General features: G+C 36.2%; 1 protein-coding gene across 1 annotated transcript in view; it reads left to right on the forward strand.

The window, feature by feature from the left end:
- LOC102808661 (DNA ligase 4-like) overlaps positions 1-16,956 on the forward strand; it is a 65,551-nt gene extending 48,595 nt beyond the window's left edge. The window contains exons 16-26 of the mRNA XM_085496152.1: positions 2,792-2,887; positions 3,007-3,126; positions 5,979-6,058; positions 9,990-10,095; positions 11,734-11,883; positions 11,964-12,142; positions 13,037-13,085; positions 13,235-13,396; positions 13,820-13,957; positions 15,389-15,498; positions 16,216-16,956. Coding sequence (XP_085352278.1) covers positions 2,792-2,887; positions 3,007-3,126; positions 5,979-6,058; positions 9,990-10,095; positions 11,734-11,883; positions 11,964-12,142; positions 13,037-13,085; positions 13,235-13,396; positions 13,820-13,957; positions 15,389-15,498; positions 16,216-16,360 — 1,335 coding nt within the window. The 3' untranslated portion in view covers positions 16,361-16,956. The remainder of the gene's footprint in view (positions 1-2,791; positions 2,888-3,006; positions 3,127-5,978; positions 6,059-9,989; positions 10,096-11,733; positions 11,884-11,963; positions 12,143-13,036; positions 13,086-13,234; positions 13,397-13,819; positions 13,958-15,388; positions 15,499-16,215) is intronic.
- The last annotated feature ends 264 nt before the right edge of the window (positions 16,957-17,220 follow it).

Genomic DNA, 17,220 nt, shown 5'->3' on the forward strand with positions numbered 1-17,220 from the left:
AATACTATGGTGAGCTGATTTATGCTTCTTATGTTTTCACACTTTAATTTAATTTGTCTTATTACTATGGTGAGCTGATTTATGCTTCTTATGTTTTCACACTTTAATTTAATTTGTCTTAATACTATGGTGAGCTGATTTATGCTTCTTATGTTTTCACACTTTAATTTAATTTGTCTTAATACTATGGTGAGCTGATTTATGCTTCTTATGTTTTCACACTTTAATTTAATTTGTCTTAATACTATGGTGAGCTGATTTATGCTTCTTATGTTTTCACACTTCAATTTAATTTGTCTTAATACTATGGTGAGCTGATTTATGCTTCTTATGTTTTCACACTTTAATTTAATTTGTCTTAATACTATGGTGAGCTGATTTATGCTTCTTATGTTTTCACACTTTAATTTAATTTGTCTTAATACTATGGTGAGCTGATTTATGCTTCTTATGTTTTCACACTTTAATTTAATTTGTCTTAATACTATGGTGAGCTGATTTATGCTTCTTATGTTTTCACACTTTAATTTAATTTGTCTTAATACTATGGTGAGCTGATTTATGCTTCTTATGTTTTCACACTTTAATTTAATTTGTCTTAATACTATGGTGAGCTGATTTATGCTTCTTATGTTTTCACACTTTAATTTAATTTGTCTTAATACTATGGTGAGCTGATTTATGCTTCTTATGTTTTCACACTTTAATTTAATTTGTCTTATTACTATGGTGAGCTGATTTATGCTTCTTATGTTTTCACACTTTAATTTAATTTGTCTTAATACTATGGTGAGCTGATTTATGCTTCTTATGTTTTCACACTTTAATTTAATTTGTCTTAATACTATGGTGAGCTGATTTATGCTTCTTATGTTTTCACACTTTAATATAATTTGTCTTAATACTATGGTGAGCTGATTTATGCTTCTTATGTTTTCACACTTTAATTTAATTTGTCTTAATACTATGGTGAGCTGATTTATGCTTCTTATGTTTTCACACTTTAATTTAATTTGTCTTAATACTATGGTGAGCTGATTTATGCTTCTTATGTTTTCACACTTTAATTTAATTTGTCTTAATACTATGGTGAGCTGATTTATGCTTCTTATGTTTTCACACTTTAATTTAATTTGTCTTAATACTATGGTGAGCTGATTTATGCTTCTTATGTTTTCACACTTTAATTTAATTTGTCTTATTACTATGGTGAGCTGATTTATGCTTCTTATGTTTTCACACTTTAATTTAATTTGTCTTAATACTATGGTGAGCTGATTTATGCTTCTTATGTTTTCACACTTTAATATAATTTGTCTTATTACTATGGTGAGCTGATTTATGCTTCTTATGTTTTCACACTTTAATTTAATTTGTCTTATTACTATGGTGAGCTGATTTATGCTTCTTATGTTTTCACACTTTAATTTAATTTGTCTTAATACTATGGTGAGCTGATTTATGCTTCTTATGTTTTCACACTTTAATATAATTTGTCTTAATACTATGGTGAGCTGATTTATGCTTCTTATGTTTTCACACTTTAATTTAATTTGTCTTAATACTATGGTGAGCTGATTTATGCTTCTTATGTTTTCACACTTTAATTTAATTTGTCTTAATACTATGGTGAGCTGATTTATGCTTCTTATGTTTTCACACTTTAATTTAATTTGTCTTAATACTATGGTGAGCTGATTTATGCTTCTTATGTTTTCACACTTTAATTTAATTTGTCTTAATACTATGGTGAGCTGATTTATGCTTCTTATGTTTTCACACTTTAATTTAATTTGTCTTAATACTATGGTGAGCTGATTTATGCTTCTTATGTTTTCACACTTTAATTTAATTTGTCTTATTACTATGGTGAGCTGATTTATGCTTCTTATGTTTTCACACTTTAATTTAATTTGTCTTAATACTATGGTGAGCTGATTTATGCTTCTTATGTTTTCACACTTTAATTTAATTTGTCTTATTACTATGGTGAGCTGATTTATGCTTCTTATGTTTTCACACTTTAATATAATTTGTCTTAATACTATGGTGAGCTGATTTATGCTTCTTATGTTTTCACACTTTAATTTAATTTGTCTTAATACTATGGTGAGCTGATTTATGCTTCTTATGTTTTCACACTTTAATTTAATTTGTCTTAATACTATGGTGAGCTGATTTATGCTTCTTATGTTTTCACACTTTAATATAATTTGTCTTAATACTATGGTGAGCTGATTTATGCTTCTTATGTTTTCACACTTTAATTTAATTTGTCTTAATACTATGGTGAGCTGATTTATGCTTCTTATGTTTTCACACTTTAATATAATTTGTCTTAATACTATGGTGAGCTGATTTATGCTTCTTATGTTTTCACACTTTAATTTAATTTGTCTTAATACTATGGTGAGCTGATTTATGCTTCTTATGTTTTCACACTTTAATTTAATTTGTCTTAATACTATGGTGAGCTGATTTATGCTTCTTATGTTTTCACACTTTAATTTAATTTGTCTTAATACTATGGTGAGCTGATTTATGCTTCTTATGTTTTCACACTTTAATTTAATTTGTCTTAATACTATGGTGAGCTGATTTATGCTTCTTATGTTTTCACACTTTAATTTAATTTGTCTTAATACTATGGTGAGCTGATTTATGCTTCTTATGTTTTCACACTTTAATCAAGTGGATTAACATTTGCACTTAGTCAAATACAACTGTTGTTTTTCAACTTATTTTGTATAACCTTGTGTACATTTAACCGACAATTTATTGTTTATTACAGATTCGTAGTCACATGGTATCTCAGTTCTTATTAGCAGTATCCATGTCTACAGATGAAGGTGATGACAAACCATCTTACTTCCAGTCTTTCTGTCGGGTATGTGTCAATTATACTCACCCGTATTATATAAGGTTGTGTCATTACTGCACTGCACTGTAATGTGTTGCGCATATCTTTCAAGGTTTCAATAATATTTCTATGTATCTATTATATAGGTTGGTTCAGGATACACATTGAAAGAACTTCATGAATTCAATCGTAAATTGGCACCCTCTTGGAAGAAGTTTGATGAAAAAAACATCCCACAACATTTATTATTAACATCAGGGCTGAGGGTAAGTAAAATATCTGTGAAAATTGATGAAATATTTCAAAGTGTGATAATAGAAGAAGCCAAGCATCATCCGTGGAACCAATAAGATATGGGTTTCCTGTCATGCTTTGCATCAACACACTGAATGGAAACAATTAACATGTGAAAATTAAAAATAGCAATGCACAAGATATAAATAATAAATAAACACCATTAATGAAATTTGTAAGAATAAAAATATTTCAAAATGAAAAAAGGTCATGGCTAATTAATAACTATGTGTGGTTAGCAAAGTGTGGACAATTTGGTGTGTAAGATTAAATGCCTATTTGAATGTTTGTATGTCACTCCCTAGTGTAGAGAGTTATTATCATCTGTACTTAAAGAATAAGGAAAATTGTACAAGAAATATTATTGAGGATATTTTTATTTATGTTGAAGCAGACATTTTTGGACAAGACTTGTAAACGAAACAACAATTGTGGAGTTCTTTTCAAGACAAATTGTGTACACCATGAATAAATCAATCAATTGATTAGGGTACATTATTATTGATTATATTGAAACAGGTGATGTGTCTGTATGTCCTATATAGTAGCCTTCCTAAATTGGTGTGAATTACTTGACAAGCTACATAATCCTTTGGCTCCATGGGTCCTCCCAAGCATCTATATATATATATATATATATATATATATATATATATATATATATATATATATATATATATATATATAGCTGTATAAAGAGTTACAACACACATATATCACTTTCATTGAGGTATATAAAAGATGTGAAAAACACAACGGGTGGATGCCAAGTGCAGAGCGCACTTTTAGAAAAGGACCGAGGGCAGACGAGAAAATAATACAGTGCGGATCAATAAACCATGGAGGACGGACACGCTAATATAATAGTATGTGGACGATGAAAACAAATACATGACTGACCTCCATGACCTGGAAAATAGTCGGTCAATAAATTAAACGCAGACCGATTTACAAAATTACCGGTCAAAAACACAGACTGCAAGTCAATGATAAAATTAAAATAATTAAAAGCAGGCTATGACTGATGAGAAAAATAGCTGGGTGAAAATGCAAACTACAAGTAAATGACATACCTCTATTACATAATGTGTACTTTTAGCTCCAACATTAACCAATATTTCGAATCAGCAATAACACTTTTGTAATTAGGGTTTCGAGCCCTATGGGGCGAAACCCTATTGTAATTGCTTTGCTTATTATTATTTTTTTTCCGCCGTTTTTTGTAAGTTCTGTAACTTGAAAAATAATGCTGCGATTGATTTGCCATTTTGCATGCTGATAAAGGGCCATGAGTTGTGGTGCATACCCCAAAACCAGCCATGTAGGTCACATGACCTGGCCTCCATCTTAGGTAGAACACAAACCGGAAGTGCTCAATTGCACCACTTTCTGAGGGTCTAGAAACTTCGGGGTTTTTTGTGTGGCATCATTGGTTCATGTCTAGCAAATATCAGCAATAAAATCTTTAGCGGTCATGTGACCTTGGCCGCCATATTGGATTTTCTGAAAATTTACAAAAAAATTTAAAAATCTTCTTCTCAAAAATGGCTCATTCATGTGATTAGACATTTGCTTTGCAGCACCTATGGCCATAGCTCTACAAAGTTATTGAAGCAGATTTTTGAAAAATGGCTTCCTTTGGCAGCCATCTTGGATTTAGTGAAAAGTGAAATTACGCTATAACTTATGAACAATTTGCCAGATTTCGACAAAACTTGGCATACAACATCCACTCATCAGATGATTATGTGTTCATGAAAATATTTCCCATGATTCAAGTGGTTCTGGCGGCCATGTTGAATTTATCACAAAAATGCAAAAAACCTCAATAAATTATCTTGTTAAAAACTGCTTGCTTGTTTGAAAAGCAATTTAGCATATAGTATCTCTGTTGATAGCTCTACAAAGCTCCTGAAGCAGGTTTTTTTTTAAATGGCTTCCTTTGGCAGCCATCTTAAATTTAGTAAAAAGTGAAATTACGCTATAACTTATGAACAATTTGCCAGATTGAAACAAAACTTGGCATACAACATCCGCTCAATAAGATGATTATGAGTTCATGAAAATATTTCCCATGATTCAAGTGGTTTTGGCGGCCATCTTGAATTTATCACAAAAATGCAAAAAACCTCAAAAAATTATCTTGTTAAAAACTGCTTGCTTGTTTGAAAAGCAATTTAGCATATTGTATCACTGTTGATAGCTCTATAAAGTTACTGAAGCGGATTTTTGAAAAATGGGTTCCTTTGGCAGCCATCTTGGATTTAGTAAAAAGTGAAATTATGCTATAACTCATGAACAATTTGACGGATTGACACCATAGTTGGTATACAACATCCCTTCAATAAGATGATTATGTGTTCATAACAATATTTCCCATGATTCAAGTGGTTTTGGCGACCATCTTGAATTTATCAAAAAAATGCAAAAAATCTCAAAAAATTATCTTCTTAAAAATTGCTTGCTTGTTTGACAAGCAGTTTAGAATATGGCACCTATGTTGATAGCTCTACAAAGCTTTTGAAGCAGATTTTTGAAAAATGCCCTTTTTGGCAGCCATCGTGGATTTAGTAAAAAGTGAAATTACGCTATAACTCATGACCAATTTGCCGAACATTAGACAGATGACTATGAATGGTTATGTCTGTTGATTCCAGTGTCGTTCATAATAGCAAAATACCAGAGGACTTGTTAAGAACATTGCATTTTAGACATGAAACGTTCATCAAATAATCACATCAACCAAGTGCAATTTGCCATGAGCCATGCAGGCTCGAAACCCGTCATCGCTGCTATGCAGCTATATTATATTTTGTTTCTTTAGGAGAGACCTGATGTGTGGATAGAACCGTCTAAATCCTGGGTGGTACAAGTGAAAGCTGCAGAGATTATCTCATCAAATCAGTAAGTCAAATTAAATTCAATAATTTATCTAGCACTAGACACTGACCAAGTAAATGAAGGATCAGCCAACCACAGTTGTCAAGTAGTTGATCAGTCATTGATCTATGTTGTGACCAAGTCATTCAGTAAATATGTATAATCATAGACAAAGTCAGTCAATAGACAATCAAGGCTTCCTTTCCCTCTCTGTGTACTTATACCAAGCTGTCTAGGCTTTGCCATTTCCCTCTCTGTGTACTTATAGCAAGCTGTCTAGGCTTTGCCATTTCCCTCCCTGTGTACTAATACCAAGCTGTCTAGGCCTTGCCCTTTCCCTCTCTGTGTACTTATACCAAGCTGTCTAGGCTTTGCCCTTTCCCTCCCTGTGTACTTATAGCAAGCTGTCTAGGCTTTGCCCTTTCCCTCCCTGTGTACTTATAGCAAGCTGTCTAGGCTTTGCCATTTCCCTCCCTGTGTACTAATACCAAGCTGTCTAGGCTTTGCCATTTCCCTCCCTGAGTACTTATAGCAAGCTGTATAGGCTTTGCCCTTTCCCTCCCTGTGTACTTATAGCAAGCTGTCTAGGCTATGCCCTTTCCCTCTCTGTGTACTTATAACAAGCTGTCTAGGCTTTGCCCTTTCCCATACTGTGTACTAATACCAAGCTGTCTAGGCTTTGCCCTTTCCCATACTGTGTACTTATAGCAAGCTGTCTAGGCTTTGCCCTTTTCCATACTGTGTACTTATAGCAAGCTGTCTAGGCTTTGCCCTTTCCCTCTCTGTGTATCTATACCAAACTATCTAGGCTATGCCCTTTCCCATACTGTGTACTTATAGCAAGCTGTCTAGGCTTTGTCCTTTCCCATACTGTGTACTTATAGCAAGCTGTCTAGGCTTTGCCCTTTCCCATACTGTGTACTTATAGCAAGCTGTCTAGGCTTTGCCCTTTCCCATACTGTGTACTTATACCCAACTGTCTAGGCTTTGCCCTTTCCTTCCCTGTGTACTTATATCAAGCTGTCTAGACTTTGCCCTTTCCCATACTGTGTACTTATACCCAACTGTCTAGGCTTTGCCCTTTCCTTCCCTGTGTACTTGTATCAAGTTGTCTAGACTTTGCCCTTTCCCATACTGTGTACTTATACCCAACTGTCTAGGCTTTGCCCTTTCCTTCCCTGTGTACTAATATCAAGCTGTCTAGACTTTGCCCTTTCCCTCGCTGTGTTCTTATTCCAAGCTGTCTAGGCATTGCCCTTTCTCTCTCTCTGTACTTATACCAAACTGTCTAGGCTTTGCCCTTTCCCTCTCCGTGTACTTATACCAAGCTGTCTAGGCTTTGCCCTTTCCCTCTCTGTGTACTTATACCAAGCTGTCTAGGCTTTGCCCTTTCTCTCTGTGTGTACTTTTACCAAGTTGTCTAGGCTTTGCCCTTTCTCTCTGTGTGTACTTTTACCAAGTTGTCTAGGCTTTGCCCTTTCCCTCTCTGTGTACTTATACCAAGTTGTCTAGGCTTTGCCCTTTCCCTCTCCGTGTACTTATACCAAGCTGTCTCGGCTTTGCCCTTTCTCTCTGTGTACTTTTACCAAGCTGTCTAGGCTTTGCCCTTTCTCTCTGTGTGTACTTATACCAAGCTGTCTAGACTTTGCCCTTTCCCTCCCTGTGTACTTATTCCAAGCTGTCTATGCCGGCCCGTTTCCATACTGTGTACATGTACTTATAGCAAGCTGTCTAGGCTTTGCCTTTTCCCATACTGTGTACTTATAGCAAGCTGTCTAGGCTTTGCCCTTTCCCATACTGTGTACTTATAGCAAGCTGTCTAGGCTTTGCCCTTTACCTCTCTGTGTATCTATACCAAACTGTCTAGGCTTTGCCCTTTCCCATACTGTGTACTTATAGCAAGCTGTCTAGGCTTTGCCCTTTCCCTCTCTGTGTACTTATAGCAAGCTGTCTAGGCTTTGCCCTTTCCTTCCATGTGTACTTGTAGCAAGCTGTCACGGCTTTGCCCTTTCCCTCCCCGTGTTCTTATTCCAAGCTGTCTAGGCCGGCCCTTTTCCATACTGTGTACTTATAGCAAGCTGTCTAGGCTTTGCCCTTTCCCATACTGTGTACTTATAGCAAGCTGTCTATGCTTTGCCCTTTCCCTCTCTGTGTACTTATAGCAAGCTGTCTAGGCTTTGCCCTTTCCTTCCCTGTGTACTTATAGCAAGCTGTCTAGGCTTTGCCCTTTCCCATACTGTGTACTTATAGCAAGCTGTCTAGGCTTTGCTCTTTCCCATACTGTGTACTTATAGCAAGCTGTTTAGGCTTTGCCTTTTCCCATACTGTGTACTTATAGCAAGCTGTCTAGGCTTTGCCCTTTCCCATACTGTGTACTAATACCAAGCTGTCTAGGCTTTGCCCTTTCCCATACTGTGTACTTATACCAAGCTGTCTAGGCTTTGCCCTTTCCCATACTGTGTACTTATAGCAAGCTGTCTAGGCTTTGCTCTTTCCCATACTGTGTACTTATAGCAAGCTGTCTAGGCTTTGCTTTTTCCCATACTGTGTACTTATAGCAAGCTGTTTAGGCTTTGCCCTTTCCCATACTGTGTACTTATAGCAAGCTGTCTAGGCTTTGCTCTTTCCCATACTGTGTACTTATAGCAAGCTGTCTAGGCTTTGCTCTTTCCCATACTGTGTACTTATACCAAGCTGTCTAGGCTTTGCCCTTTCCCATACTGTGTACTAATACCAAGCTGTCTAGGCTTTGCCCTTTCCCATACTGTGTACTTATGCAAGCTGTCTAGGCTTTGCCCTTTCGCATACTGTGTACTTATAGCAAGCTGTCTAGGCTTTGCCCTTTCCCTCTCTGTGTATCTATACCAAACTATCTAGGCTATGCCCTTTCCCTCTCTGTGTACTTATAGCAAGCTGTCTAGGCTTTGCCCTTTCCCATACTGTGTACTTATAGCAAGCTGTCTAGGCTTTGCCCTTTCCCATACTGTGTACTTATAGCAAGCTGTCTAGGCTTTGCCCTTTCCCATACTGTGTACTTATAGCAAGCTGTCTAGGCTTTGCCCTTTCCCATACTGTGTACTTATAGCAAGCTGTCTAGGCTTTGCCCTTTCCCATACTGTGTACTTATAGCAAGCTGTCTAGGCTTTGCCCTTTCCCATACTGTGTACTTATAGCAAGCTGTCTAGGCTTTGCCCTTTCCCATACTGTGTACTTATAGCAAGCTGTCTAGGCTTTGCCCTTTCCCATACTGTGTACTTATAGCAAGCTGTCTAGGCTTTGCCCTTTCCCATACTGTGTACTTATAGCAAGCTGTTTAGGCTTTGCCCTTTCCCATACTGTGTACTTATAGCAAGCTGTCTAGGCTTTGCCCTTTCCCATACTGTGTACTTATAGCAAGCTGTCTAGGCTTTGCCCTTTCCCATACTGTGTACTTATAGCAAGCTGTTTAGGCTTTGCCCTTTCCCATACTGTGTACTTATAGCAAGCTGTCTAGGCTTTGCCCTTTCCCATACTGTGTACTTATAGCAAGCTGTCTAGGCTTTGCCCTTTCCCATACTGTGTACTTATAGCAAGCTGTCTAGGCTTTGCCCTTTCCCATACTGTGTACTTATAGCAAGCTGTCTAGGCTTTGCCCTTTCCCATACTGTGTACTTATAGCAAGCTGTCTAGGTATTGCCCTTTCCCATACTGTGTACTTATAGCAAGCTGTCTAGGCTTTGCCCTTTCCCATACTGTGTACTTATAGCAAGCTGTCTAGGTATTGCCCTTTCCCTCTCTGTGTACTTATAGCAAGCTGTCTAGGCTTTGCCCTTTCCCATACTGTGTACTTATAGCAAGCTGTCTAGGCTTTGCCCTTTCCCTCCCTGTGTACTAATACCAAGCTGTCTACTAGGTATTGCCCTTTCCCTCTTCTCATTGACTCTCTATTTCATTTATTCTGCCTGCATCTCTGTAGGTTCAAAACTGGCTGTACGTTACGTTTCCCTCGTTTGGAGAAAGTTCGAGATGATAAAGCATGGTACCAATGCATGACTCTAGATGAGATGCAAAGTCTTCGCCAGGTAACTCAAAGACTCTTCAATATCGGATCATAATTGCTGGAATTGTGATATATTCATGTCTTTTATGTTAATTATATTTTGTAAAAGAGTTAATTCATTCTTATTAGTCCCTGTTTGGACGCAGTCTGAAAACGGGGACTTATGTTTTGACCTCCGTGCGTGCGTCTGGACCTGTATCTTAGAAATGCCTGGACCAATCACAATCATACTCCACGCATACATCATACATGATATTATACATATGCACGTCAATTTGTTTCACGATCTGATTCAAGATGGCCGAATGGCGGCCATTTTTGTGCTAAAAAATCCTAAAAATCAAGCATTTCTCGGCTGTTTACAGATGGATTTTGTTCAAACTTGGTATATACATTAGACATTATGGGACCTTGATGCAAATAATTTTGTTTTTCAGATAAGATTCAAAATGGCCGACTGGCGGCCATTTTGTTTTAATGAATGTGGTTCTCGTGCCATATCTCTGACTTGCTTTCACTGATTATGTTCAAATTTTAAATATTCATTATACATCATGTCATAGATATACAGATATATTGGTTTGACTATCTGATTCAAAATGGTCGAATGATGGTCATTTTTGTGCTAAAAAAATCATCAAATATCAAGCATGTCGCATACGACTTATTTACCACTTCCGTGTCACTGAGAATGTTCTAGAACCGTACTGTGTCTGGGTGGAATATTCTATATTTTTTAGAAAATGGTTGAATAGGTAATAGAACACTGTAGGAGGCAATATAAGGTAATGGAACATTCTAGAAATTGGTAGTAAGTTCAAGACTCATTATGTATGCTGATGTAATGGTCTATTTATAGACAGTGCGGGTATATATAGGGGAGTTGTTCAGCACTGAGATCAGATCGGAGATCTCGTTGAATTGTATTGGAGTTTAAGTATCTAGTTATTGGAGTAGTGGAGTTTTACCGCGTTATTGTACTTGATGTTTGGAGAGTATAATAATACCAGTACCAGTTGAAACCTCATCTGTTGGATCCGTGTTCGTATTTTATCATCGCCGCCAGGGAAGTCTTTCTGTTACTGTTGCCATTTTGGTATTTGAACCATCACACCTGTACTATACCAATTACGGTAATATTACGTTGCGTGTGACAAAGGATTTCTGGCATTTATGGATAGATTTTGTTCAAACTTGGTACATACATTAGACATTATGGGTTCCTGATGCACGTCATTTTATTTTTCAGATCAGATTTAAAATGGTCGACTGGTGGCCATTTTGTATTCATGAATGCAGCTCTAGTGCCATATCTCTGACATGCTTTTACTGATTATGTTCAAATTTTATATATTCATTATACATGTATTCAAAATGGCTGATTTTGTTTTAATAAATGCTGTTCTAGAGCAATATCTCTCAATACTCATTTGATGATCAGATACAAATGTCAATCATTTTAATGTTACAAAATCATATTCCTGACATGTTTATATTCCAGCTATATTACTATAAACAAAACTATCGGTATATATCTTAAATTTGATAACTAACAGGGACTGTGCCATGGCTTGTTAATTAATATTTTTAAAGTCCTCTTACTTGTAGTATGTGTGTGTTATAATAGATCTATAAGAATTATAATTTATTTATTTAATAGCAAGCTGGTGGTAAGTTGGCAATTCGTCACACAGGCATAGAAGACACTGGTGAACCAAGTAAGAAGAAAGCACGGAGGGTAATAAGACCTTCTAGAGTCATTGGAATTGCATCTCAGTTCAGAGGTGCTGATGTGTCTAATGTAAAACAGGTGAGCTGAATATATTATGGATAAATAGGAAGGTTGCATTTGTTTTTTTCTACCATTGACAAACATTTCTTTTTATTTAGGTATCTGAGATGTTTGGAGGCAATGAATTCTGTGTTGTGAATGTTCCTAAAGGTCATACAAAAACTGATGTGGAAAAGAAAATAGTTGAACATGGTGGTAGCATAGTTCAAAATCCTGGGCCGGAAACATACTGTGTTTTGGCAGACAAAATTACCACCAGAGTCAGAAATATTTTCAGGTAATCAGTCTCTGAACCCTTTCTTATCATATCTCACCCTTTTTTGCACTTTTCTTTTCCTTCATTTAATCTCTCACTTTCTTTCCAGCTCACTTCCTGCAGCACCCTTTCTTTCCATCTCTCTGCTCAAAGCACCCTTCTTTTCCAGCTCACTTCCTCCAACACCCTTCTTCCTTTCCATCTCACCGCTTTCTTTCCATCTCACTGCTTTCAGCACCATTCCAACCTGCTCCTTTCCTTTTCATCTCACTGCTTCCTTTCTGTAAATCACTTCCAGCACCCTTCCTTTCCATCTTATTGCTACCAGCACCCTTCCTTTCCATCTCATCGCTTCCTTTCCATCTCACCACTTCCAGCATCATTCCAACCTGCTCTTTACCTTTTCATCTCACTGCTTCCTTTCCATCTAATCACTTCCAGCACCCTTCCTTTCCATCTTATCGCTTCCAGCATCCTTCTTTTCCATCTTATCGCTTCCAGCATCCTTCCTTTCCATCTTATCGCTTCCATCACCCTTCCAACCTGCTTCTTTCCTTTTCATCTCACTGCTTCCTTTCCATCTTATCGCTACCAGCACCCTTCCTTTCCATCTCACTGCTTCCAGCACCCTTCCTTCCCATCTCATCGCTTCCTTTCTATCTCACCGCTTCCAGCACCCTTCCTTTCCATCTCACCGCTTCCTTTCCATCTCACCGCTTCCAGCACCCTTCCAAGCTGCTCCCCTTTTTTTTTATCTCACTGCTTCCTTTCCATTTATCCCTTCCAATCTGCTCCCTTTCTTTTTATCTCACTGCTTCCTTTTCATCTGAATGCACCTTTCAAAATTCAGTGATTTGTCATAGTTATAGCATGCCTTGACTTAATCTATACCTGCCAATCAACTTTATGTTTCAGTCGAGATATCTATGATGTTGTTGCGGTTACTTGGCTGTTTGATTGTTTGGTGAGTCATACTTCCACTATTACACAATAGCCTGGTGTACCAGTTAGTATATTACAATTATCAAGTTTTAGTTTAAAAAACATTTGGTAATGTTTCCATGGAAATTATAGTGAGATGTGACTCACATGCTAATTTGATATTTATTTTAGAAAAAAGGTCATCTGTTACCATGGCTACCGTCACATATGCTTCATGAGTCCCCTGATACAGCCTCTGAATTTGCTTTGGAATTCGATCGTCATGGTGACAGCTACACAGAAGATGTAAATAGAGAGAAATTGGAGGAAGTGTTTAATAAAATTGAGGCACAGGTAAAATGTATATAACAAGAAATTTACATGAATTGGTGATTGGGTTAGGGTATCTTAGGGTGTCCTTGAATCACTAAATCACAAATGAGATTTACTATTAATAACAATTTAGGGTATCTTAGGGTGTCCTTGAATCACCAAATCACAAATGAGATTTACTATTAATAACAATTTAGGGTATCTTAGGGTGTCCTTGAATCACCAAATCACAAATGAGATTTACTATTAATAACAATTTGATGTGAAGCATTTCTTATTAAGATTGGTCTAAGATGCAGACCAGAATCTTGTTTGAGTTTCTTGTATTATCATAACAATTCTCACTTATGAACTGAATGAACAGCAAACTATACATGATTTTTGTATAGAATATAAAATAGCAATGCTAACATGATTCTATGTTTAATTCCTTTATATTGGCAGGGTAACATTGCTAAAATGACATCAGAAGATATTGCTGAAATCGAATTTAATTATTTTCCGAACGATTCACCACTGGGTATATTCCGCCTGTGTAAGGTTTATCTAGATAAATATGCTGTATTGAGTCAACCAATAACAGTGAGTTTTATTTAGTTGTAATGTTTTGTGATAGGGGCAATAGTTATTATCTTTGAGTTATGTGTCAGTGTGTGCAACTTTTACTTATTATTTTACAGTGTTTAGTCTGATCAATGTTTAGTCAGATCAGTGTTTAGTCAGATCAGTGAAATCAGTGTTTATGTCAGATCAGTGTTTAGTCTGAGATCAGTGTTTAGTCAGATCACTGAGATCAGTGTTTATGTCAGATCAATGTTTTTGTCAGATCAATGTTTAGTCAGATCAGTGTTTAGTCTGAGATCAGTGTTTAGTCAGATCAGTGAGATCAGTGTTTATGTCAGATCAATGTTTAGTCAGATCAGTGTTTAGTCTGAGATCAGTGTTTAGTCAGATCAATGTTTAGTCAGATCAGTGAGATCAGTGTTTATGTCAGATCAGTGTTTAGTCAGAACAGTGAGATCAGTGTTTAGTCAGAGATCAGTGTTTAGTCAGATCAATGTTTAGTCAGATCAGTGAGATCAGTGTTTATGTCAGATCAATGTTTAGTCAGATCAGTGAGATCAGTGTTTAGTCTGAGATCAGTGTTTAGTCTGAGATCAGTGTTTAGTCAGATCAGTGTTTAGTCAGATCAGTGTTTAGTCAGATCAGTGTTTAGTCAGATCAGTGTTCAGTCAGATCAGTGTTTAGTCAGATCAGTGTTTATGTCAATTCAGTGTTTAGTCAGATCAGTGTTTAGTCAGATCAGTGTTTATGTCAATTCAGTGTTTAGTCAGAACAGTGAGATCAGTGTTTGGTCAGATCAGTGAGATCAGTGTTTAGTCAGATCAATGTTTAGTCAGATCAGTGAGATCAGTGTTTAGTCTGAGATCAGTGTTTAGTCTGGGATCAGTGTTTAGTCAGATCAGTGTTTAGTCAGATCAGTGAGATTAGTGTTTAGTCAGATCAGTATTTAGTCAGATCAGTGTTTATGTCAGATCAGTGTTTAGTCAGATCAGTGTTTAGTCAGATCAGTGTTTAGTCAGATCAGTGTTTAGTCAGATCAGTGTTCAGTCAGATCAGTGTTTAGTCAGATCAGTGTTTATGTCAATTCAGTGTTTAGTCAGATCAGTGTTTAGTCAGATCAGTGTTTATGTCAATTCAGTGTTTAGTCAGAACAGTGAGATCAGTGTTTGGTCAGATCAGTGAGATCAGTGTTTAGTCAGATCAATGTTTAGTCAGATCAGTGAGATCAGTGTTTAGTCTGAGATCAGTGTTTAGTCTGGGATCAGTGTTTAGTCAGATCAGTGTTTAGTCAGATCAGTGAGATTAGTGTTTAGTCAGATCAGTATTTAGTCAGATCAGTGTTTATGTCAGATCAGTGTTTAGTCAGATCAGTGTTTAGTCACAGTTTAGTATTGTTTTCCATAGTATCTCCATGTGTTATTCTCAAAAGATTCATGTTTTTAATTTCAGAAAATCAAAGATTGTAGTTTGGAATTAGTTGAATTAGAATTACGCTTCCATGGTGCAAGAGTATCACCAAAACTGGATGAAACTGTCACACATGTAATCTGTGACGCAAGGTAGTTATCACATTATAACACTGTGTTTAAATATTTGGACATGAATGCAAATGAGTATTTCAGTTTGTTAACTTGTAGCATCAAGTGTGTAAACTGAAATTAAGACTTGTCAAAACTCGAGTTCCGTTTAGTGGATTCGCAGTCAATTCATCCCATTTTTTAATTTTTATTTTTAATAAAACATTTCCTGTGTTATTAGTTTCAATTTATGGTATTTTGTGAAGTTTTAGAATATTTCTATAGAACGCTGCCTTGAATGACGACCACTGGCAAGCAAATACAATAACCGTTTTGTGTTTTTTTTTGTTACAAAGTAACGTAATCAATATGTTATTTATCCTTAAACATGGTAAAAGCGTTGATCCTCCATGTCAATGATTTAATGAAAATTTGTTTACCCCTAATAATTTGATATACAATTGTTGAACTGGTGTTTTATTCATTTCATGTTGTCCATATTATTAGCATAACAGTATAACCCAACGTCAACAAAACAAAATGGCGTAATGAATATATGCATGCATGATGAGCACATGAACAGTTTGTTGTTGAGTAAATCTGAAGAATCAACTTCTGTGATGCAACAACTTGGGACGAATCAACTGCACTCCGTTGTGTGGTCACATTAATAATTATTCAAAATGACTAATTACTATAGTCTGATAACTGTCTATGGATTTATAAAGACTGATTTGTTTGTCATATTTTCCATTTTAGTGATCTTTCTCGTCTCAAAGACATCAATGAAATGAACAGAGGACGGAATAAGAAATTCCATACACTATCTGTACAATGGGTACAAGATTGTCTTGAGGCAGGCACATTTCGCTCTGAACTTCCATATGGACTCAAGATGCCTTAAATGTGTATGAAATAATCCACACATGGTGTTCCCATCTACCAGCAGGCATACTGTGTAATGTAACGCAATGGTCTTCAACAGTGGTTTTAACCAACCAATAGCGCAAGAGCAATAGTAGTGTCACAATTACAATTTGCAACGATGTGTGTGTGTGTGTGTGGGGGGGGGGGGTTGTAATTGCCTCTATTTTGAAAACAGCAAGGTATGGCATTCTTGCATTTCAAACCAAAAAAAGCTATGCCTCAGATGAATAGAATTTTAGTTGTAACCAACAGACATCATTTCAACTTATTTGATGATGCTTTTTACTATTTGCTTCTTAAAAATAAAACAAATCACTCTTTTTAAGTATTTTAAATTGTTACAGACTTGACTTGTGTAAAATAGCTCTGCTTTCTAAGTGTTTCTACTGTCTATACAGAGTTTAATTGTAGTATAAGACTTGAAGAGTTAACATGTAGAGGGCAGTAACATATGGTACGGGGGGGGGGGGGTTACCTGTAAGTGGAGATTGGTAATTTAAACAAGTTTGAATATGTAAAAGTAGCATAATTTTGAAATTTTTATGAAATAAATTTTTCGTACTATTTATGTTATGTATCTGGTTATCTGTCAAGTCCCATGTTATATATTATGAAAATTGATTTGAATTGTGTCTCAATGACATTGCTTTTACTCATAGATAGAGGCCACTACTTATACTAACATAGACACATACAATTACAACCAATTGGCACCAGTCTGCCATTTTGAAATTAAAGTGCTCTTTTTAGAGCATGCTTGTCTTGGTTTACAGGGATTTATGGATTTACCTTTGTCCGTCCGTCAGTTCATCTGGAACTGCGTGTCAGACATGCTTA

This window comes from Saccoglossus kowalevskii, chromosome 22 (genome assembly GCF_978046115.1).
Source record: "Saccoglossus kowalevskii chromosome 22, keSacKowa6.1, whole genome shotgun sequence".
Taxonomy (NCBI): domain Eukaryota; kingdom Metazoa; phylum Hemichordata; class Enteropneusta; family Harrimaniidae; genus Saccoglossus; species Saccoglossus kowalevskii.